Genomic DNA, 24,662 nt, shown 5'->3' on the forward strand with positions numbered 1-24,662 from the left:
TTCCTACACTTTTACATGCCCTAGATCAAGTCCAACCTTTTCTGTTAGGTCTTCTCTTATTCTATAAACGGTCTTTAAGTTTTTACCCACTGCATTTTCACCGGGGTTAAAACCACAGAATCTCAAGCATGGAAAGGAGCTCATAGACCTTTTACTTTCTTCTCCCACTCCTAACCCCACCACAAATGCTGAGCTTGTCTAACAGATGGAAACAGTGAGAGTTGGCGAGGTGACGTGAATGTTATAGTCTGGTGGTGCCCAGATTTTCTGTCCTCCGATACTGCGCTCTGCATTTTAATTGCTTCTCTACCTTCGCGAGGCACGGACTCCCGGTCTGTTACTATTTATTTCATAGTGTGTGTTAGTTATTTTGCTCTCTATATATTTTTACATGTTCGTCCTGCCACCACGATTATATGGAAGGTGGAATGTGGTACCGTGTTTCTGGGGCTCCTAGGATCTCATATACATAGTAACTACTTAATGAAAGTATATTGAGAAGGAGAATGGATCATTTTAACATGCCCTCTTTTCACTGACTCCCCAGTGGTAGTTGTTTCATTGTGATTTTGCTGATTTATTTAAATGACAAGTACCTGGCTCTTTAAGGCACTCATGACCTTTAGAAGCTGAGGCTCACTTTTACTTGCTGTTTACAAAATAAGCAGCTTTACTATGTTTGATTCCATAAGGTTTGAATATAATGTGTCTTTTCCTGATGATTTTTTAAATTTATTGACAAATATGAGAAAATTTTAAGAAATAAAATGGTTAAAAGTGCTTGAACAAAATTGACCAAACACATTGCCACTACTTTCTGTGTGGAAATATGTATGTGCACATTTTTAAAAAGTCAATATTTCCTGGAATGAAAAGCAACTGAAGGCTCATGAATGCATTTGTATAATATGGAAACAGATGTAACCCTAATTATATATATATATATTATAATAATATATAATATAATATATATATGATATATAATATATATAATATAATATATAATATATAATATATAATAATATAATAATATATAATATAATATATATATATATATATATCCTCAATCTAGTCATGACTATAAAACATGTTTTCCTTAGTTAAATTTTTCTTTCAGTTTAGATTTTAGTTCCAAAAATAACTCATTCAGGTTATTTTAGAGTCTACATCAAAAATATTACAACAAATGAGAATCGTTACTCCTACACTGAAAAGTTTTTTGATATAAAGACACCTAATTTACCTATGTAAGAGGCATATTCAAATAGCTAAACTGTTCTTATATTTGCACACTTCTTACAGTCACCAATTTGGAGTCTCCACCTCCTTTCTGGAAATGTTTCCCCAATATATTACATTCATGTATACAGCAAACAATTCTAAAAGTAAGCAATATTTCAGTAACCAATGTAAAGTGCTTAGTATGATCCCTTGTGAATTGTAAGAGTTTAATAAATTGTATTTCCCTCTGCCATTACCTATTTGCACTTTTTGGGGTAAATCCAGCATTTAAAAAGCTGTTTGACAGTATTAATCTCCAGGTAAGAACAGAGGCAGGTTTTAATCCGAGTAGTAACTAAGGATTAATTCCTTGAGAGTGAGAACCATTTTTATCAAGATAAGCATTTATCTTAATGAAAGTTATCCTTACAGTTCTCGACCATTTCCAGACATCTTGAATCCACCAAAGGGGCACTGGGCAGATACCACACTATAGCAGTTAACCCTGAAAAGAAAATAAGTACGTTATAGGTCATACTTAACCTATGAAATAACTCCTAAATTTGGAATTTATGAAATTCAGAGAGTTCTTTAACAACTCCATTAATTTTAATATTACATAGTCATTTTTGAGCAAAAGTAGCACTATAAATTAGAATGCAGGAGTATAAGTATATGTATATGTACTGCCTAGGAATTTTTAAAAAAATGGTACAACTCTATGTGTGGATAGCCATTTTGGCAGTAGTACATCATGTCCCTGAGAAGTTATAGCTTGAATTATAAAAGATAGACTACCCAACGTACCATAAGAGGAAGGATATGGTCTGTGAGAGACGAGTTTGTTGGATGGGTGTTCTTTACTGCCTATACTCAGTAAGCTTTGTAGTTCTCTTGTGGGTTGTATACTTAACAGGCTAGAATTAATTTTCTTTTATAATTGTAATATGTCTCATATTACTTAGTTCACTTTCTTCATTAATTCAAAAAATTGCTTAGACAGAGGCCTTGACAGGAGTTGGATTTCATTATTTATTTGCTTATCCCTTGCCATATTTTAAAAAATGTTTCAAAATGCTTTTATGAACATATAATTATAAAAACATGAATAATTACAATTTTAAAAAATTAAAAGACCTACATCCAGACTCAGTCACAGAAACTGATATAATTGGTGGGTTTGATGTACACCCTCGTCTACCCAAATCAGTGTAGATATTTTTAAAGCTCCCCAGACAACTCTACTGTACAGCCAGCGTTGAGAATCACTGCTTTAGAGTCTGAAATAGGTCTGAATCTCAGCTGTCATTTATTGCATGATCTCGATCAATAATGCAACCTCACTAAGCTTCTGTTTTTCCATCAATAAATTTGCCATACCAATTAACAGTTGTAGTAAGGTAACATGAGATAATGAATGTGAAGACTGCCACGTGGTGCTTAGCGTAGAGTGCATACTGACTAAATCATGAATGTCCCTTTGCTTAAGAAAAAAGATTCTAGAGCTATCAAGAGGGGCAAAGATTTCTTGGCTGTCTCTCAAGGATAAATACTTTTCAATGTCCAGTGGATTTGGTTGTGACATTATTGGGAAGAAAATAATCTTGGGCTGTTGATGGGACTGTGGGGACAAAGTGAGGTCTGATGGGACAAAAATTACTAACAAGGCAGTCCAGAGACGGGGGGCTGGGCAGGGGATGTGACAGTTTGAGAGGCATAGCCTTGGCACTTATGTACTCTAAATTAAAGTGTAAACATCAGAGATATAAACCAGGTCAAAAATAAAACAGACATGCTCCTCAAAATGCAATATGTTCTTCCAGTTTAAGACCTTCAGACATCTCTAATAATCCCAGAGTAAAAAGCTGATGTAAGAACTAAATGCTTGTATACATAAGGGCACTGAATAAATACTGTCTTACTATCTGATTATCTTGATTAAACAGAACTTTTATCTCCCTTGTGTGTAGCATAGTGCCAAGTGCCTAGAAATTATTTATAATAATAATACATATTGTATTAGCCAAACATCAATAAAGTATTTTGGGCAAGTAATTTCAGAAGGCTGGGTAAAGTTAAATATATATATGTGTGTGTGTGTGTATATATATATATAGATAGACAGATAGATAGATATAGTTATGTGTATATATATATATATGTATATATATATATGCTATATCTATTTTCTGTGCTCTTCTAAAGTTCTTCCAATACAGCAGGATTTTTGTTTGTTTGTTTGTTTTATTTTCAAACAGCAGGCCATGTGATTCCAAACAAAAAATTAAAGTCAGAAAAAATTCAAAGTAGCCTGTTAATGTGGTTAACATTGAAAAGGTGATATTACATAGGTTTGACTTACCACACTGTCCCGGCCTGCAGAGCAGAGGAGACTGTGATGGCTTTATCAATGTCTTTGGTAAAAATTCCTGCTGATAAGCCATAGAAAGTATTGTTTGCTCTCTTGATTACATCATCTAAAGATTTAAACTTCATGATTTGCTGCACTGGTCCAAATATCTATACCACAAGAAATGAATGAAATAAATCAAAGTAATAGGTTATAACTAAATATTTATTTTGTATTATAGTTATAAATATAAGTCTATGTAATATATAAATAAAATATTTATATTTATTATATTTCATGTAAATATACTTATGTTTTATATTGACTATAAGGTACTTGGCACACAGTGAGCAATCACTAAATGATTTTTATTATCAATAAAAACAATCAAAACTGCAGACCAATATCACTTAAACCACAGGCCAATATCAACTACAGCAATAGCAAATATTCCTTAAAAATATTAGCAAATAGTGTTCAGCAATACCTACAAAGAATTGTACACCATCACCAAGTGAGGTTCATTCTAGAGATGCGAGGCTGGTTCAGTATTCAAAAATCAATCAATATAATACATCATATTAATAGAATGAAGGAAAAATATCACATAATCATCTCAATTGATGCAGAAAAAGCATTTGACAAAAATCCAACCTCCTTTCCCCCTCAACAGATTAAAAATAGAAAGGCACTTCTGAACCTGATCAAAGGCAGTTATGAAAAATCTTACAGTTAACATCATACTCAGTGATATGATACTGAATGCTTTTCCCCTAAGATAGGGAGCAAAGCAAGATGCCCACTTTAACTACTCTTATTCAACATAGTGCTGGAACTCTAGCAAGTGAAAAAGGCAAGAAAAGGAAATAAAAGGCATATAGATTAGAAACTAAGGAATAAAATTGTCCCTATTTGTAGATGACATGATTGTCTACATATAAATTCCCAAGGAATATCCAAAAGTCTTCTAGAATACCTGAGTTCAGTGATGCCACAGGATGCAAGAAAATATACAAAAATCAAATATACTTATATATACTAGCAATGAACATGTGCATACTGAAATCAGAAATACCATTTACAATCACTCAGAAAATACTTAGGTATAAATCCAATAAAACACATATAGGACTTGTTACCAGAAATTACAAAATGCTAATGAAAGAAATAAAGGAAGATATAAATAAATGGAGAGATCTACTATATTCAATAACTCGAAGATTTAGCACAATAAAAACATTAATTCTCCCCAAATTGATATATACACAATTTTAACACAACTCCTCTCAAAACTCCAGCAAGATTTTTTAGTATATATGGACAAGGTTATTCTAAAATTTATATGGAAGAGCAAAGGAATTAGCTTAGATAAAACAATTTTGAAAAAGAAGAATAAAGTGAGAGGACTCAGTCTTTCCGATTTCAAGACTTATCATACAGCTACCAAAATCAAAGGAGTATACTCAATATTTTGTAATAACCTATAAGGGAAAAGAATCTGAAAAAGAATATATATATATATATATATTCATATATATATGAATCACTTTGCTGTACACGTGAAGCTAACACAGCACTGTAAATCAACTATACTTCAATAAAAGTAAATAAATTTAAAAAGAGGGTATAGGTAGAGAAATAGACACATAGATCAATTAAAGAGTAGAGAACCCAGAAATTGATACAGAAATATGCACAACTGAACTTTCACAGTTGCAAAAGTAGTGGAATGGAAGAAAAACGCCTTTTCAACAAATGATGCCGAAGCAATTGAACATATCGGCAGAAACAAACGAACAAACAACCTTGACTTAAATCTCGCACCTTGTACTTAAATCTCACACCTTGTATAAAAATTAACCTAAAATGGATCATAGACTTAAGTGTAAAACATAGACTATAAAGCTTTCAGAAAGAATTAAAAAATTACACGGAAAAAAGTTTTTTTGGATTTAGGAGTAAACAAAGAGTAGTTCATAGAGTTGACACCAAAAATAGTATCCATAAAAAGAAAAATGGATAAATTGGACTTCCGTAAAATTAAAAACTTCTGTTCTGAGAAAGACCCTGGTAAAGAAGATGAAAAGACAAGCTACAGCCTGGGAGGAAATATTTGCGAACCACATATCCAAAAAAAGATCAGTATCAAGAATGTATAAGGGGCTCTCGAAATTCAACAGTAAAAAACACACAATCCAATTAGAACATGAGCAAAAGAAATGAAGAGACATTTCATCAAGGAAGTTATCAGATGGCAAATAAGCTCATTAAAGATGTTCAATATCACTAGCCACTAAGGAAATGCAAATTTAAACCTCAGTGAGCTGTCACACCTATCAGAACGGCTAAAATAAAAAATAGTCACAACAAATGTTAGCAAGGATGCAAAGAAATTAGGATCATTCGTACATTGCTAAGGGAAATGTGAAATGGTCCAGCCACTCTGGAAAACAGTTTGGCAATTTCTTAAATTGCATCTACCATATGACCTAGCATTATACTCCTGGGCACTTATCCCAGAGAAATGAAGACTTACGTTCACACAAAAGACCTGTAATACTGATGTTTATAACAGCATTATTAAAAGTAGCCCCAAACTGGAAACAACCCAAAGTTCTTCAAAGGGTGAATTGTTAAACAAACTATGGTGCACCCATACTATGAAATGCTACTCATCAATAAACAGGAACAAACTATCCTTACATGCAACAACCTAGATGAATCTATAGAGAATTACGCTGAGTGAAAAAAAACTAATCCCAAAAGATTGCATGAAGTATGAATCCACTTATGTAACATTCTTGAAATGATAAAATTACAGAAATAAGAGATTAGTGGTTAAGAGAAAGCCAAGGGTTGAGGATGGGATGGTGTAGGAAGGATAGTAGATTTGGCTATTAAAGGGAAACGTGAGAGATTCACGTGGTGATGAAATGCTCTGTGTCTTGACTGTATCAATGTTAACATACTTGCTGTGATATTATATTATAGATTTGTAAGATGTTATCAGTGATGGAAACTGGATAAAGAGTACGTGGGATCTTTCTATATTCTCACAATGGCAACTGAATCTACAATTATCTCAAAATAAGGAGTTTAATTTTAAAAAAACAGCATATCACTTTATTCTTTTCCAATTATTTTCAAATATATTATTTCCAAAGGAGAAAAAGCAACAGTGAACGTGGAATTGTATTTTCTATTACTTTAAATCTGTGAAGGAAGCACCTAGAAATTGTTAAGCATCCTGATCTGCAATCTACTGGAAGTTCGTGGCCTGCCCAATGAATTCCTATTTTTAGTCTTAATCAAAAATAAATTAATCCTTTATCAGTATTAGAAATGAAAAGTAACATTTATTGGAACAGGTGTTCAAAGAGCTGAGAACGTTACAGTAATACTTTGTATACGTCCACGCAGACAAAATATGGCAACAAAGGGAACAGAACAGAATGAAACCATTTACCTCCTCTTTGGCAATGCGCATCTCATCAGTAACATTAGAGAAAACCGTGGGCTGGATAAAGTAGCCTTTATTGCCCCATGGACCTCCGCCACACTCCAGTTTGGCCCCTTCCTTCTTCCCACTTTCAATGAGGTCAAGTATTTTTTCATATTGTTCCTTATCAATCTATTTGAAAAATATCACATGAAAAGGAAAAAAAATAACAACTTGTAAAGATAATACTTTGCCTGGCCTGTAAATAAAGGTTTCAAAATGCTAGGCTATTGTTATTAAGTTAAATATTCAACCTAAACAGCTGACAGAGGCTCAGATTTATTGTTGGGTATATTTTATCTCAAGACTTTTCTGGAAAGAATCCTTGAAGATAAATATTTGTATTTAGTGTTTGTTTCACAGCCATGTAAGAGAAGTGTATTGGCACTGCAAACGTGTAAACCTTTTCACACACCTGTCATTTATTTACAGGAAGAAATAAATGTCTGTTAATCATTAGCCACACTTACCTGGAAACTGTAATCCTAAATGAAATTAAAAGGTGAAAGAAGAAAAAGAAAACTTTGATACTGGGTTAACTAGACATGGCAGTTGGAAAGCAGATGCTTTGTGACTTTAGGAAGATTCCTCGACCTCTGCTTCTCTTCATCCTGACCATCCCCTTGTGGCAGGGTCCATGCTGACCACAGCCTGGTTATCCCACCCAGTTTAAGTCCCCCTGGGGCAGTGAGTAGGTCTGGTTCTAATTTCTGACCTGTCCTGATTGTTGCCAGCCTGCTTTGTTAAATGGACCACATCTAAATATATTACAAGAACTACAGAACTTAAATGGTTTATTTTTACAAGGAAAAGAATGACTACAGAGTTCTAGCTGGGAACGTCAGGAGCCCATACCTCTCCTCCATGCACTGGAATTGGGACTACCTATTGCCTCAGTTCCTATTTGGGGGGTTGAAGGATTGGGTGATTCTTGGACTCCAAATCACTGGTGAAGACTTCCTTGTCTCAGATGTGGCTAGGGTTAGGTTTTAAAGGAAAAACATTGGAGATTCTGGAGTTAAGGTGTGAGCCTCTTGTCAATTTGCCTTGACTCTTCTGACTACTTAAAAACTGTTGTTCTTTATCGTCCTCTATGACTCTGTAATCTCCCCTATCTTCTAAATCCCAGAAAAAGTTTTCAAAGTTCTCACTGCACACAATCCAGCTCCATATCCAATTAGATTAAATACTATTTACACATATAACAAATTCTTCCTTGGTAAAGTCCTTTTCCAATCTGATTTCAAAGACCAAAATATACATTTCCTTAAAAAGTTGGAAATAATCAGTATTTTCATTTGAAAAAGAAGTTATGATATCCACATATATATATAATTTTATATTATAAATTAGAATATATATTAAAGCTTAGTAAATGAGTGTCTCTTTCCATAAGCTCTTTCTTATAACAAGAAATGAGTATTTCAAAGGATAAAGAAGCTTCAGGGGCTTTTCGGTCTTTTACTCAAAGTCCCAACGTATCTACTTTTGCTACTTATTCAGTGCAACCTGTGACAAAAATATTTTCACTTATCAAGTTTAAATTATTATGTTAAGTAGTTAGATCACTGGATTATTTACTTAAGAGCCCTATGAATGGAAATTTTCTTAAAATGAAGCATTCTAGCTCAATTTTTGAGCCTCCGGTTGAATTGTGCAGATCCCCTGATGGAGGAAAATATTGCCCAACAATGTTTAATATTAAGTATCTTTTCTTCCCTTCCTCTCTCTTCTTCTTTTCTTTCCTCTTCACATATATATTTCTTTCTATCTATCAATCTATCTATCTGTCATCTATCTTATGTCTGTTTGATAGCTGTGTATCGCAAATGGGAAATGTGTTTACTTTTACATAGATAGATAAATAGATATTTAGAGAAAGAAACAATCACAGCTCAAACCTTAGAATCCCATCCTTTTTTAGAATGGGAGACCAAGTCAAAATTGAATTTAATACATGTCTTGGCATCCATTTGGAAAGTTAGCCAATATGATCAAAATTAGCCACTACTTCTATGTAGTTACTAAACACAAAGATAAATACAAAATATAACAAGATTAGACTTAACAAAACATATTACTTCATTTACCAGTTAAGTTATTTTAGGGCTTTTAGATTTCAATATTTGGTATTGCCTAAGTCCTAAAATTTTCCTACTTGGGTATCTTGTCATGAGCAGGAAAATCCAAGACAGCCTTTTAACTTTCTAGACTGTAAGCTCTATGAGATCAGGTAGAAACTCTGCTCTGGATCAAGACCTCAAAGGGCAGGAGTAAATTTAGAACCAAAGGTCCAGGAGCTTGAAAGCAGACAATGAACAGAGAACTGTGTAACGAAGAGGGAAGGGTGAGCTTTGGATAAGAGAGACACTCTTCGTTGACAATGTTCTAAGCAGACATAAGAAAATGGGAACCCTAGGGGATCATTGAGCTTTAACAAATAAAATGGGAAGTTTGCCACAAAGCCAGGAACTCGGGACTGTTTAAGACACTCATGCTATCTTTAGAAGGTCAAGTGACTAAAGACTTTGGAGAGAATTTATAGAGGTGTGCCAGCTGCGTGTATCTGGGATTGGAAGCTGAGAAAAAGGATTGATGCTGAGGAAAGAATAAGTGACAGGATTGTTTAAGAACTTCCAAGTGGATAGGAACTGTAAATAGGGATTCAGAGGTATACAGATTGAGGAAAACAAATTTACAGCATTCGTTATTTTTCCTCACATCTTTAATTTCCAACGTATCTCTTCAACTGTTTCTGGATGTGATAACCGGGCAACACAAAACCAGGATACTTTCTTTACCATTGGGAGTTAGATTCATTATTTTTTTAATCACCAAACTGATACAGTATTGTCACCTGGGAAGATATGTGAATGTGAAGTAATCGTATTCAAGTAAAACCAGGTCTAGAGAAGATACTTTATTCTTGTGCCTGGTGAACGCTGTTACGTCTATTTTACACTCACCTGAGGGCCTTGATTGACTCCTGGGGTTAGAGGATTTCCAAGAACATACTTTCTAGCCTGCTCAACGCTCTTTCGAACAAACTCATCGTAAATTGATTCTTCTACAAAGAGCCGGGATGCAGCTATACAACATTGGCCCTGGTGGTAGAATACCCCGTGGTGTGCAAATGCAACAGCACTGTCCACTGCAAAGAAGACATTCATGTTAAAGAAGAGATGTTTTCTAAAGATTATGTATTTTTATACACCTTTCTCAGAGGTGATATGGTGGTATAAAAAAATCATGAGTCATATAGTCATAGATTCAGTATATTCTACCTCATTAGCCAGGTGACACATTAACCTTTCTGATCCTTTATTTGCTACTAAAATGATAGTAAAAATAGTAGACTCTGAAATAATGTGGTTATTAATACAACTTTAATACACACAATTCCAAGAAGGTGGAAACTATCCTAAGATCAAATCTCACTGCAAGTGATTTTTATAAATATCTCCATTTATAATTAGATGACTGTGGATATTTCTTTCAGGCCTCAGGTTTTAACTAATGACAAAGAAAATATAAAATATCCATTACATTAAATAAGAATTTTAAAACATTCTTAGATACCCTAATCAATAGAAAAAGTGATATTTCTGAAAACAAAAAAACCCATAAAACCCCCCAAAGCCTCCAAACAACTAATATTCAGAATTGCCTACCCACCTTACAACCCTGTTCTCTGAAAACATTTTTCCAAATTTATGTAAAGTGTGCCATGTTATTTCATATATGCCTATAAATTCTTCTTATCTGTTTATTTGAGATGGTTATGTGGGTCTTAAAAAGAGGAAATAGTTTGCTTCATTAGTAGATCCTAAACAACCAGAAGAAAGTTTTCTTTGCATTTTAATTTTCTAAATGCAGAAGGTTTAATTTAACATTGTAGCAACTGGATATTGTTATCTTTATTTTGTGAACTAATCACATCCGCTTAGCTGTAGTGAAAGCAGTTTACAGGAAGATTTGGTAAAATCAGAAATCTTGTCATGTCTGTAGAATGTATAAGATAGTGTGCTCTAAAAAGCTTCAGGTAAGATCACAGTAACAACATAAGTCATCTGTGTTGATTGCCTCAGACCAATAATGCAGCTCATAAAGAGACAGATGAATGTTTGACCTTCTTTTTCTGCTGGAAATAATTGCGGGATTCTACTTGATAATATAATAAGGATGAACCTAGGATATCGTATAATGGAGTCACATCATAATGAGAGATTTAATATATATAAATTCAACTACACCTGCTAGAAAAAAATGAGAGAAATTACTTAAATAGTAGGCATCCTTTTCCTCTAGCCATTTTATTCAATGAGCGTGTGACCCAGAGAGAAGGGAGACGACAAATGTGCAACTTGCTGTCTCTCCAGCTGGTCTCAGTCCAACATGTCTGAGGGTATCTCACCACGCTTAAGGTGATGCTAATATTTAAAGGTATGGAATTAAGAATATACATTACGGCCCCTAAATGCAAAATAGTTAGTTTCTCTAGAGTTAGCTGAGAAAATAGCAATCTATTCCAAACCAAGAAATTGTGTCTGTGCTGGACTTATCTAGGTGTTATAACTTTAGGACAATTTAAGAGTTTTTTTGTTTGTTTGTTTTTTTGTGGTACGCAGGCCTCTCACTGTTGTGGCCTCTCCCGTTGCCAGAGCACAGGCTCCGGACGCGCAGGCTCAGCGGCCATGGCTCACGGGCCCAGCCGCTCCGCGGCATGTGGGATCTTCCCGGACCGGGGCACGAACCCGTGTCCCCTGCATCGGCAGGCGGACTCTCAACCACTGCGCCACCAGGGAAGCCCTAAGAGATTTTTAAGAGTAATTTTGGACTCTGGTTAATGCCTTACACGTCGACATTAGAAGCAAACCCTTCACTGTATAGCATTACCAGACACCAAAACGGAGAAGGGTGAGAAGTGAGCAGAGTGACTTTTACTTACAGTCGGCATCAGCAAACACAATGCAAGGACTTTTTCCTCCGAGTTCCAGGGTCACCCTCTTCAGATTGCTTTTCCCAGCAGCTTCTTTGATCATTTTACCAACCTGAAATGGAGCATTACAAAGGAGGAGGCTTAACCTGCTCTCATGAAGGCAGGTTTCTTTAGTGATTTAAATTTATACGATGTTTGTGCCACAGTTATGTTTCATTAGGGAGAAATGGTATTTTTCCAGATTTGGCACTTTCAGATACCAAAGACTCCTCCATCCAAACATAAACATATGATGGATCATGAAAACAGATATATTGAACGTGATAGCTGATCTTGATGTACATGATCTTGGTATACATGGCTGGACAGGTTATTTTTCATTTTAATCAGAACTTCATCTTTCTTCTGATCAGTCTGACATATCATGATCCAACCATAATTGATCTATTTTGACTTTTCATCCCTCTGTTGAAATCCAGAAAACTCTATCCAGACAAAGTGGCGTATTTACCAGCCTCGAATCTCTCTCTGCTTCTCATTTATAATGAGACCCAAAGGTCTTACCCCGACTTGGGCTGCCTCCAATCCTACGCTTCCTTAGGGTCCAGCTCATATCTTAGCTCCTCTTTGAAGCCATCTATGATGACTGAAGGTGAACATGACCCTTTCTTTCTCTGATCTCCAGTAAGTGCCCTCATGAGGACTCATTTCAGAGTTTCTCTTGGATTGTATTATTTGTATAAATATCAATTTCCCAAACAGATGTTGCCTCCCTGGTAGCAGTGACAATGTCCTATCATTGCATACCTTTTCTCAGCACTGTCTGTCAGAGTGGGCTCACTTAACTATTGATGAACTGATATCCCCTCTCCCCCATGGCTCTCGCTCTCACTTTCCCTCTTTCTCACACTGTCCTCCACACCTTTGAAGAGTGGAGTTAGGAGAAAGAAATTGGGTCTGTGTTCTGTGCTGCTACTGCAGTTAGCTGGAATCCTACTGTTTTTGTTTTTTTGTTTTTTTCTTATTAATGCTAGTGGCCTCTCTTCAGAGAAAGAGTTTTCATTTTTTTTCTTTATGGATCACTTCCTATGAAGATTAGTTTCTGCAGTTCTTTATATTTTTCTCATTTCTAAAATCTAGCCTGTTTTATAATTCTTTCTTTCTTTCTTTCTTTAATATAACTATATCTTCCTTATTATTATTTTTTTTTTTTAAGGGAACGCTATTTATTTATTTATTTATTTTTGGCTATGTTGGGTCTTCGTTTCTGTGCGAGGGCTTTCTCTAGTTGCGGCGAGCGGGGGCCACTCTTCATCGCGGTGTGCGGGCCTCTCAGTATTGCGGCCTCTCTTGTTGCAGAGCGCAGGCTCCAGACGCGCAGGCTCAGTAGTTGTGGCTCACGGGCCCAGTTGCTCCGCGGCATGTGGGATCCTCCCAGACCAGGGCTCGAACCCGTGTCCCCTGCACTGGCAGGCAGATTCTCAACCACTGCGCCACCAGGGAAGCCCCCCTTATTTTTATTGAAGTCTTAGTACACTAAAAGGATCTTTGCTTTTCTTTTTACAAGATGATTCATTTTATCTTGCTTCTTTTATTCTCTGGATTTCTTCCTCAACACATCAGATTTTAAGAAAAAGTTTCTATCTCAACTTAATAAAAGTTAAGTAGATGCTTGCTGAATGTGTGTTTAAATTTTGACTGTTGAACCGACTCCTACTGTGCATTACAGAGTAGAGCATTAATTAATCTGCTAATATTTTCATCTTATTTAAAATCTTCATGCACTAAATCAAACCCTTAAACGTAGGTTAATAAAAATAAACTAAAAGTAGACTGGCAATGGAGAAACCCTGTTTGAAATTTCTCTTATATCCCATTTTGGTTCCACAACATATTTCTTATGACCACTCTCAAAAATTGAATTTTCCTTTGAGGTTATTAAGAATTTTGTATTTTCTAGATAATAATCTTTGCCTCTCTCCCTTTGAATTCTCCAAATTCTTTCTCTGCATGTTTCTTTTATTTTCTGGGGTTGTTTTGGGGGGGTTTTGGGGTTTTTTTGTTTTTAGCTTAGAAAGATTTTCTGGAGAAACTTTATTGAAGCAGATAATTTTTGTCTTGGGGAAGGGAGTAAGATCAGAGGCATTCTTCTAAAAGCTACAAATGTCAAAAGAACTAGCATGAAGAATGGTTAGAGGTATGAGTGAGAAAGAAAGGTTACACTTTTACTTCGTGCAATTTCAGATGGCAAATAAAAGGTTTGTTTGAGTTTTCCCAAAGGTCTAGCTAAAGTCAAAATAAGGAAACATCAGTTTTTGCCCCATCATTTTGTTCCCTCACTTGGAAAAACGTAAAATGTTGTCATTTTTTCCTCAAAAAGGTCTACAATGAAGAGAGGATAAGGACTATTTAGACTATGGTAAAAAGTATGTTCCATGATATCATGGCGTTGCCCTTGTGGGGCAGAAGTAGCAAATGCTCAAAACAATGTTCTAACTTAGCACATCCTGCACAACGTGGGTTGGATTCTGTCTTAAATGAATCTAATGGGACATTAAAATTCTTACCATGCCAGAAACATTTTTATAATGAGCGTGACTGCTACAATGAACCACAAAAACATAAAATCCATAGTTTGCCTCTTTCATGGCATTTGGCAAGTTCACTACTATCTTCAAAGCAACGAACTTGAAGCTAAAAGAGGACCCAGAAAGACTGACTTTTTGTGTGGCTTCTAAAATCATCTTAGTCACACTTAATTCTTTAATACTCAATCAGAAGTAGTTACTGTACTGGTTTCTGGAGATGAGAATGAATAAGATAGTCTTTGAGGATAGTCAGCAAAAGGGAGAGAGATACATAACAAAGCAAGGAGCACATGCTATCATAATTATATATCAGGGACAGTGGGGGCACAGATGGAAAGGTTTTAAATTCAGGATGCTCCTGAGACTGCGGAGAAAGCCATAGAGGGCATGTGATGGGAGCCACATTATAGTAGGTGTGGACACGCATGAGCAAACGCCTGCGGGAATGAAAAGATGCATGGAATGATCAGGAAGTGATGGGGCAGCGATGAAGAAATATTTTGTGGAGAAGGGAACTCTTCCCTCACACCTTATGAACTAGTGTGAGAAATTAAAGAGTGAGGGAAGGAACAAGAGAATGGAAATGACTCTAGAACACACAATAATCATCCCATTTAGTGACTACTCTGTAGGATGCTAAATGTTTTACTACTCATTACCTTATTCAGTTTTATTTGGTACAACTCAATAAAGTAGATATTATGATTCCCATTTTACATATGAAGAAATTCAAGTTTAGTAAGGATACTTAACTTTTGGAAGACATACTGCTAGGAGGGGTAGACTTAGAATTTAAACCTAGATGTTTCCTAGTCTTCTCATATCAAAGTTTTCTGGGGGAGGGGGCAGGTAAAGTACCCCTAAAGTGCTGTAGGGGTTCAGGGATGAGCCAAGACAAACAGGCAGTGATGCAGAGATGGCATCGTGGAACAGTAGCCTCTGGCTCAGACAAACTAGAGAAGCGTGTGGGATCTAGAGCAGAAGCTGTATGTGGCGTCCCTGTTGGGGAAGGTCTACAATGCTAGGCTGAGGAATTGGTACCTTCCTGCTTTACCTCCTCTGCTACGATTTCAACCTGTGACTTCATCATGTTTTAATTTATTGCTGTGTCTTGACCATTACCAATTGTTTTGTCCACAGACTCCTGATTGAAGAATTGGTTTTCCCCTACGTCAATTAGGAGTTTGTAGAATGTAAACTTTTTCTACTCTATGTCTATAAAAAACAAGAAAAAATTATATATTGATTTATCTAGTTTAAAAAAGATCAAGAAAAATAAAATTTTATTTTCTATCATTTTAGTTCTCTATGTAAACTTCTCTTCATATTGGAGTGGCTAATTAGGAGTATAAAATAATCAAATTAGCCTTTCCACACTAACTGGAATGTTCTTCCTGTTCCTCCAGAAAGTTAAAAAAGTAACCATTTTCAACACCCAGAGCACTTAGAGAGCATTTAGCATGCCTGCTCTCCCCCATGCCTCTCCTCTGAAGTGCCCACGGCTGGGGTCCTGTTCTTTAATCCTCTGGATAGCCAAGCTGGAGCTACTGAGGCAGAAAAGTTAGGTTGGATCTGGGAAGCTGAGCTGCTGACTCCTTTTCAGAATGTTCAGGGAAGAGAGAGCCCCAAATAAGGAGCTAAGGGTGAGGTTCTGCTCTTTGATTTCCCTAATCTACAGGATAAAATTACAATTCATTCATATAAATCACTGTGGCCTAATTTATATTTTTTATCATAAACCTTACTAATCATACAACAAGGTCTAATCAGCCATATTTCTCGTCAGAGAAAGTAATAACATACTAAAAACAGTTTACTCCAATCGTTCTGCTTTTGTAATAGGTATTTCGTTTCATCTCAATGACATCTGCTTATGTTCTATAAACATGTGTGAAGGCTAGAATAAGGAACAAATCATTAAAAGAACTTTTGTTTTAAGGAAATGTCAGCTGAAAAACAGTAACATAAAACATGCTTCCGACTGCTTCACTACTGGCCTGAGTAAATGATATTACCTGTGTTGATCCTGTGAAGGCTACTTTGTCTACATCCATGTGAGAAGAAATGGCCGCCCCCGCAGTAGGCCCGTAACCAGGGACAATATTCACTACTCCAGGAGGAAACCCTGCCTGAAAGATGACAAGTAAAAATAGTTAGAACAGAACTGATCCTTTAATTCTACAGAAAAAAGAGGAGAGTATGGGATCTAAGCTGCCTTTTTATGCTAATCTTATGAGTTTCTCTACAAAGAAAGATTCATATAGGTGGTTTTATTATTTATTATTATTCTTATTTCATTGTCTAGCCCACTTAAAATAACCTCAAGGGTTGCATTATTGAGGGACTATTTCTCCTCAGAGTAAGTCCATCTTTGACTTTCATGGATCATTGCTCCAGTGATGGCTGTCTCAAATCTTATAATAGTAACTCAAAAAGATAGTGTGTGTAAAAGTGGTTGGTAAATTACTCACAAAGAAGGAAAACAATGTGTTTATTATCCATTCAGCAAAAATAAGAAGCTAAAGCGATCTTTAACATTTTTAGTTTCTACCTGTTGATTGATCAGGGCATACCAACTACGTTGCAAATTCCTATCATCATTATTTAATCAGAAAGCTGTTAGGTTAAAAATGGTCATCCCATTCATGATCAAGCTTCACAGATTGACTCCAATCCCAATTAAAGAATTATCAAGTATAGAGCAGTGTGGCAACTGAAACAACACACTGAAATTTCATGTTATTTGCATCAAAATGTCTCATTTTGACATCTCTTTTGCCTACTTTTAATTTGAAGTGAAGAATATTTTTAAGATATGGATTTAGATTTCCTGAATTTTAAATTTCTAGGGACTAAAGCTTATTTTTAAAATATTGGTATGATATAAAGGACAATAACTTGTTTGCAAGAAAAAATATATTAAAACAATCTGGATAGTTGATGAAAATAAATTTTATGTGCTCTTTTGTCAGTTTTTGAGCAGGAAGGTAAATGCAGAGGAAACCGTAATAGAAAAGAGAATATAAAGGTATTCTCTCATTGGTGAATGAGTTTAGAAATAATGTAACCCAATGCCACAAAGCAAGCATATTAGCTCAGAAGCCTCCAACCTTCAGATAGACTAGTTTAAACAAATGTGTAGAATTTCCAGGCTGTTAGTTGCAGTTATATACCAACTTACAGTTCAACATTTGAAAGAAAATCATAGCAATTTCAACGTGAACTTGCATTCATGGGTGTTGGGCAAAAGAAATTTAAAAAGTGATCATAAGGTGGCAGTTGGACATGAAGCTTTTGGTCTGGCTTCCTGTCCTCCTTTGGGCAGAGGTTCATTTGGGTTGACTGCCAAAAGTCCCTGCCAGCAGCTATGCTTAATGCGTCCCCACTGGACAGGAGCCATTGGCAGATAATGTAGTTTATAGTAGCAACAGATGAAGTCTTCCTACTGTAAATCAGGACTCCTGAGTTCTTGCACATACTTTTTTTTTTTTTAAGATATTTGAATTACAGCTTTATTCTGATTCTAAACGAAAAGAAATGGGAATGACAGTAACAAAGACGATTCCACCTCTCAATATCGTCATGTGACTGTAACAGTCTTATATTTGAAACTCAAGGAGGAAACAGCTGTGTTCCAAAACAGCTAAATATGCAGGTCCAAAAACTAAAGGTTTTTTTTTTAACTGCCACATTCACTCCAAAGCCCATCCATCTCCTTCAGCATCCAAAGATTAAACATATTTTGATTTAGGAAACGTACCTCTTTTATTAAAGATGCCATGTGAAGAGCAGTCAGAGGGGTTTGCTCTGCTGGTTTCACAACCACTGTGTTTCCGCAGCTGAGGGCAGGCCCTATTTTCCAAATGAGCATGACCAATGGGAAATTCCACTAGAAAGCAATATATAACAATAGATTCTTTGTATTGCTGAAAGCCACATTTGCTAATCTAACTTCCACATTATACACTCCCTGTAGAGGTTAAACAAGAATTGTAGTAGTTTTGTTTAATCATCTGGTATATTCTAATTAAGTTCATTGCTCAAAGCAACTCATAAATGCTAAAAAAAAAAAAAAACACTCCAAACAAACTAGATACAGGAAGAGAGCAGGAGAAAGTCATAAAATTTTATCAAGTGCTGTTATTTTGAGTTCTTTTTCTACCAGGAAAAAAAATCACTGCATGGTTTAGAAATCAAGCCTTACTATTAAATATATTGTAAGTTACCTGTAAGGGTTTAAAAAGTATAATTATTCCTCCCTCCCTACAGGTCTTTAAATGTAACCATTTACCCAATAATAATATTTAGTAGTATTTAATTCCAAGACAAATATCTTGCTAAAGACAAAGAAGTCTAGGGTCTGGAGGCTGACAGCTTGGTTCACATCTCAGCTCAATCACTGAGCAGCCATGTGAATTCAGACAAGTTATATGCACTTTGTGTATGATTTCATCATCTATAAGTGCTGAAAACAGTCCTCTCGACTTCAGAAGGTTGTTCTGAGGATTCATAGAGAAAGTGGGCCAAATGTTTAATGCAGTGAATTGTTCAACACAGGCATACAGTAAATAGTAACAATTCTTAGTATTCAGGATTATGTAGTTTTTATGGGTTTTACTGGGATTTTTGAGCTAATGAACAATTTCATTCAAAATGTTAATATGTGTACATTTCAATCTCATTGGAGCAGAAGATAAGTCATTGCCACTTCCTCATCTAAGAACATCAGGACATTTTATCATCTTTTCGTTCGGCCTTTTTGGCCTTTCTGAATATGTCAGTCAAAGTGAAATCATTGATAGTCTCCTATCAATCTTCATGATTCTGCTTAAAATGGTACTTTCTCTAAGAGGAATGTGGAGTATCAAAGCCTCTTATCTGAAGGTAGGATATATTCCATACTGTGCTCCAAATGCCTCTGGCACAGTTTCTTCCATTTAGTTAAGAAATTTCATTCAATTTGAACACTCTGGTTGCTACATTCTCTATGTTGAGAAGTCCCAATGAGGATATATTGATAGAAAGTGTTGGAGAGTGGTTGGCCATACTATACTTCACTGAAATGCTTGGCGTCTTGCACGATGACCACTTTGCTATGTACATGTAAAGCATGGGTCTTAAACAGAGTGCACAATACATCTTTTTATAAAAAAGCCATAGAGTAAAAGGTTAAGGTTTGGTGATGCTGTATATGGAAACACACTCAAGAGATATGCCAGAATATAGATAGGTTTCCGGACTACTAGCTTGTATCCAAAGGGTACAGCCACAGAGAGACCCAGGTTCAACAATTACTATATTTGCTCCACATTTAGCAAATATCTAAGCATTCATTTGTGCCCAAGAAATCTTCATTAACAAATGAAACAGAATTAGAACTCACTTTTTTTTGACTGAAAATTATATGAGAGCAACTTACAGGAATGATTTGGCCACACACACCAATAGGCTCATTTCTTGTATAAGTAAAAAAGTTTCCATCTGAAAAATAAAACACACAATCATTTATAGACATATGTGCTTGATATTCACAGAATGGTGGTTTGGGGCTGATGTGAGAGGAAGGTATAGACAATAATTTTAAAAAAAGAAAGAGAGAACATATCTCTGCCTATTTACAAAATGAAAAACTGAGCCCTCAAATAGTAATTTGAAATGAGAGGAGCCATAAAACTGAGTTAGGTCAAAGCAGAGATGCACAATTGGAAAAGATCTGAACAATATTTATTCTATCTCTGATCCTATAGGAGGGCTACTTTCTAAATCATACTTGTTCTCAGTTTCCTTTCTTTCATGATAAAGGAAATAAAAGGTGTGTAACTAAGAAAGAAACGGTTAGAGTTCTGTTTCTGACAGCTCTGAGTTCTACCAGTAATTTTTTAAGTGCATAATATAATTTAAAAAATAGTAAAATTAAAATATAGTAGAATTAAAAAAATATCTCCCTGTGAGTGACAAGCCTTTCCTACTGGCTTGTTCTAAAAAGTCCTCTTCTTTTTGCCTGCCAAACAATAAAAGCAAGCTCTCTTAATCTATGAAAAAAAATGCCAGAAGTAAAGGACATTTCCATCTGGATTTGATTGATTCATATGCCTCAAAGTTTGATGTGGTCATCCTGAGGTTGCACTGTGCTTTGTGTTCGTTCTAGTTCCCACAAAAGCTTCCTGGCTATCATAGCAAGAAGCCTACTTATCAAGATCTATTTGTACTTTAAATGGTTTCTCCCATTTTATCAAAGGGTAAAGTAAAAGTTTCTGAAATAACCAGAGTTCTTGGTCCCATCATGGTCTCACTCTCCCCTTTCCACTTTCTGGCTCTCACATCTAACCAGCGGGATGCTCCAGTTAGATTGGAAATGCACTTCAGGGCCAGTCCTGGAGGGTGTTGTATTTCCATAGTCAATACGTTTATATGAATTAAATTCTACTTGTAATGTTTTCCAACTCGATGCCTTTTCATATTCCTATCCCATTGTGTGCATACTCTATTAAGATACTAAAATGCATACACATTCACTCACACAAATTCTTAAGCCATAAACACAGACCCATCTTTCTTTGAAACTATTTGAAACAAATCAATGTGAATTAGTATGTTTAATTAGTCTGCTCTAACTATACTGAGTTAGACCAGGCACAGATGACCATAGCTGACTCATACTGGAACATACAAAGAGGCTTAAATAATTACATTATAGAAAGGGTATAAATGTCACCATTGGAATAAAACCCAAATAAATAATTTCAGAGGCCAGCTCTGAAAAGTTTGAGTCCTTAGAGAGACAACTGCTTAAATCAGTAATTGTAGGCATACGAATGTTCTTACTTTAATATTTTCTAAAGTATCTATAGTGTTATCTTCCACATAATTATGTTGAAACAATTTTAAAACCCATATCATGAATCTTAGCAGAATGTCCAGGTTCAGAACTGCATTGTCTCAAAGTCAAGAAGAAAATAATTCTGCCCTACTTGGTTGACATCTTTAAAAGGGAAGGTTTGGAATTTTTCATCTCTACAGTAATCTCCTCACCCCTACCGTCACCCACGGTGGTTTCCCAAAGCTACTTACCAATGGGTATCGTGCGGCCCTGGATCTTGTCAGCCCAGCCTGCACAGTAGCGTAATGTTTTTATACAGCCTCCTAAATCCATCAGATATGCATTGGAAAATAGTTTTCCACCATTCATTGACTCCATTGTCTGAAAAAGAGATCACACCCCAAATCTAAACTTCCACAGAAATTTTAGATTTAAAAAAGTCAATATTTTGAGTAATCATGTGCTAGAGAATTTTGAAAATACTAGAAGAAGTCCTGTAAGCAATCTTTTGTAACCTCCTCTTTTTAAAAAGGAGACTAAGAAAAGAGTTAAAAGGACTTGCTTAAGATCATACTTGCTTAAGGACATAGCAAGATCTGGGTAGAAAAGGTAGTGAGATTCTGATTTCTAAACCCTAGTGCCCTTCTGTCTCATTCTGAACGTCCCGCAGTGAACCAACTTTCTAGGAATTGGTCACAATTTGATATACACACAGTTTGTGAGAGTAGAAGTTAGTCTCCTTAGTCAGATCAGAGTTCCAACAAGATTTCACTTATTGTATGATACAACTGTGGGTGACAGTTTACTGTCAGTGACCATTAATAATGCCTCAATAATCATTTTTAATTTTTACATCCCATCTGGATATTCACACAAACTTAAGTAACCCCTGGATTTGTTTTTAATCCATGAGTTTCCTTCAACAAAATTTTAAATTGTGAAGCTCTGAGTTTTGCCACTAATATCAAAATTATTGTTTGAATGGTCAGGCTGTAAAGTTCAACATTTTCTAGTCTAGTGCCCTAATGGTTTTAGGATGACCTATCTCTTCTTGTCCTCCTTTTCTTAAGCAGAACTGTAAAGACTTTGGGGCGTAATGTTCTGCTGGGGCAGGAGTGTACAGGTGATAAACTCTTAAATCAGTTCTTTATCTGCTGTACAGTCTTATCTCTCTGCATTATATTGTATGCTACCTCAAAACTTAATCAGGGCTTCCCTGGTGGCACAGCAGTTGAGAGTCCGCCTGCTGATGCAGGGGACACGGGTTCATGCCCCGGTCCGGGAAGATCCCACATGCCGCGGAGCAGCTGGGCCCGTGAGCTATGGCTGCTGAGCCTGCATGCCCGGAGCCTGTTGCTCCGCAAGGGGAGAGGCCACAACAGTGAGAGGCCCGCGCACCGCAAAAAAAAAAAAAAAAAAAAAAAACTTAATCAAATATGATTTTTGTATGCTTACTCTTTTTTCCCCCCCTTATGATCTTATGCTGACAGAGGCAGTCAACATTCTGTAATTCACAGATCAGATAAATTAGGGAAGGCAAGTTTTAACAAATTCTGCTTTCTTCCTGCAGGATGTTTTGGTTATGTTGGTTGTATTGTGTATAACTTCTAATTCCATATTTTTACATACTTTGAATTATGCTGAATCTTTGATTGGATAATAAATGGCCCTTTGATTAACTATAATTGCTAATGTTGATTTTAAAAAACATAAGCCTTCTTGTTGCCACCAGTTAAGATTCTAAAGGTAGTAAAAACTTACTCTGAAATCTGATGTTGCTGTTGCTTTGTGTTAAATTGGCTTCTCTAGGAAAAAAACAAGGAAACACCTCCCCCACCCATTTTATGTGCTGATTCATATAACTGCTGAAATGTGTTTTAAAAAGCAGTATACATAAAAATAACATTTTTATAAACACATGAATGGATTTTTCTTTATTATTCGCTCTTTCACCTATAAAAAGAACATAATTTATTCAAGACCACTGTGAACATGTACATTTCAGGAAAGGAAAAAGTGGCCATTTTATTAGCTGTCTTGGTGGGCTAGATTATGGAGAAATAAGGTTTATTTTAAAGAAATATCCTGGGCACCTTTAACAAACTCCATGAGATTTTTTCACTCAAGGAGTACAGTGGTCAAGTAAGTTCAAGAAAGCCGGTATATTATTCTAGGATCTTCATGCTGCATGTGACCTTATTTTATAAAGGCTCAGAAATTCTGTAGTAAAGGAAAGAAACTTGTTTAATTTGATTTAACTTAGGGTCTGCCCTGGTGGCACAGTGGTTAAGACTCCATGCTCCCAATGCAGGGGGCCTGGGTTTGATCCCTGGTCAGGGAACTAGATCCCACGTGCATGCCGCAACTAAGGAGCCCGCCTGCCACAACTAAGACCCAGTGCAACTAACTAACTAAATAAATAAATAAATAAAGCAAAAAAAAACAATGTTTAGACTGTAGACTCTATTCTGGGAGTAGACATTAACATCACCTAAAACCAGAGTACAGATTACTTACTATCTGAGAATAAGCTCAATGGTACCATTCATATACAAGAGCTGGTAGAAGTCTTTGTTTTATTTGTAGAGAGTATATAGTGAACACTAAAATCAAAACAACTCACCAATCCAAACAATGAACGCTTTCTAGAGATTTTGAGTTCTGTGTAGTTTGGTTAATACTCACTGCCAGAAGCAGACGATCTCTTTCGATTAAATCAGCCAACTTGTTTATTAGCCGTCCTCTCTCTGAAGCATCCATAGTACGCCATGGAGAGCCAATCTGAAAAGACTGTCTTGCGGCCTTCACTGCTTTGTCAACATCCTCCTGCAAGTCAAAGAATTCAATTCGTGGGCTAAATACATTAGCAAATCCAGTGGCAATAACCCTATAAAATACACTAAAACTCCTCATAAGCTGTGTCTTCATCAGCCTAATTCCAGCATACTGTACAAACTCAACTACCATATATTGGAATTATACCTGCTGCCTACTCTTTGGAATGATGAGTACCACACACATAGCACATGCTTGACTTCCTAGAATAGAAATATTATATTTTAATAGTTCCTATTATTGGCGTGCTTACCATATATCAGGTTATGTTCTAATTGCTTTATGAGTTAATTAAATTAACTCATTTAATTCTTTTTTTTGTTTTTTTGCGGTACGTGGGCCTCTCACTGTTGTGGCCTCTCGCGTTGCGGAGCACAGGCTCCGGACGCGCAGGCTCAGCGGCCATGGCT

At 35.9% G+C, this 24,662-nt stretch overlaps 1 protein-coding gene across 2 annotated transcripts in view; it reads right to left on the reverse strand.

Annotated features, from left to right (window-relative positions):
- Positions 1-24,662, reverse strand: part of ALDH1A1 (aldehyde dehydrogenase 1 family member A1) — a 55,271-nt gene that overhangs the window by 4,093 nt on the left and 26,516 nt on the right. The window contains exons 3-12 of one of the 2 annotated variants that reach the window (XM_007454501.1): positions 24,103-24,243; positions 21,669-21,798; positions 20,017-20,078; positions 18,358-18,486; positions 16,613-16,726; positions 12,019-12,121; positions 10,037-10,221; positions 7,038-7,202; positions 3,584-3,741; positions 1,652-1,726 (exon numbers count right to left, since the gene is read on the reverse strand). In XM_007454501.1, the coding sequence (XP_007454563.1) occupies positions 1,652-1,726; positions 3,584-3,741; positions 7,038-7,202; positions 10,037-10,221; positions 12,019-12,121; positions 16,613-16,726; positions 18,358-18,486; positions 20,017-20,078; positions 21,669-21,798; positions 24,103-24,243 (1,262 nt within the window). The remainder of the gene's footprint in view (positions 1-1,651; positions 1,727-3,583; positions 3,742-7,037; positions 7,203-10,036; positions 10,222-12,018; positions 12,122-16,612; positions 16,727-18,357; positions 18,487-20,016; positions 20,079-21,668; positions 21,799-24,102; positions 24,244-24,662) is intronic. The other variant, XM_007454502.1, reaches the window with a different exon arrangement.

This window comes from Lipotes vexillifer, unplaced genomic scaffold, assembly GCF_000442215.2.
Source record: "Lipotes vexillifer unplaced genomic scaffold, Lipotes_vexillifer_v1.1 scaffold108, whole genome shotgun sequence".
Taxonomy (NCBI): Eukaryota; Metazoa; Chordata; class Mammalia; order Artiodactyla; family Lipotidae; genus Lipotes; species Lipotes vexillifer.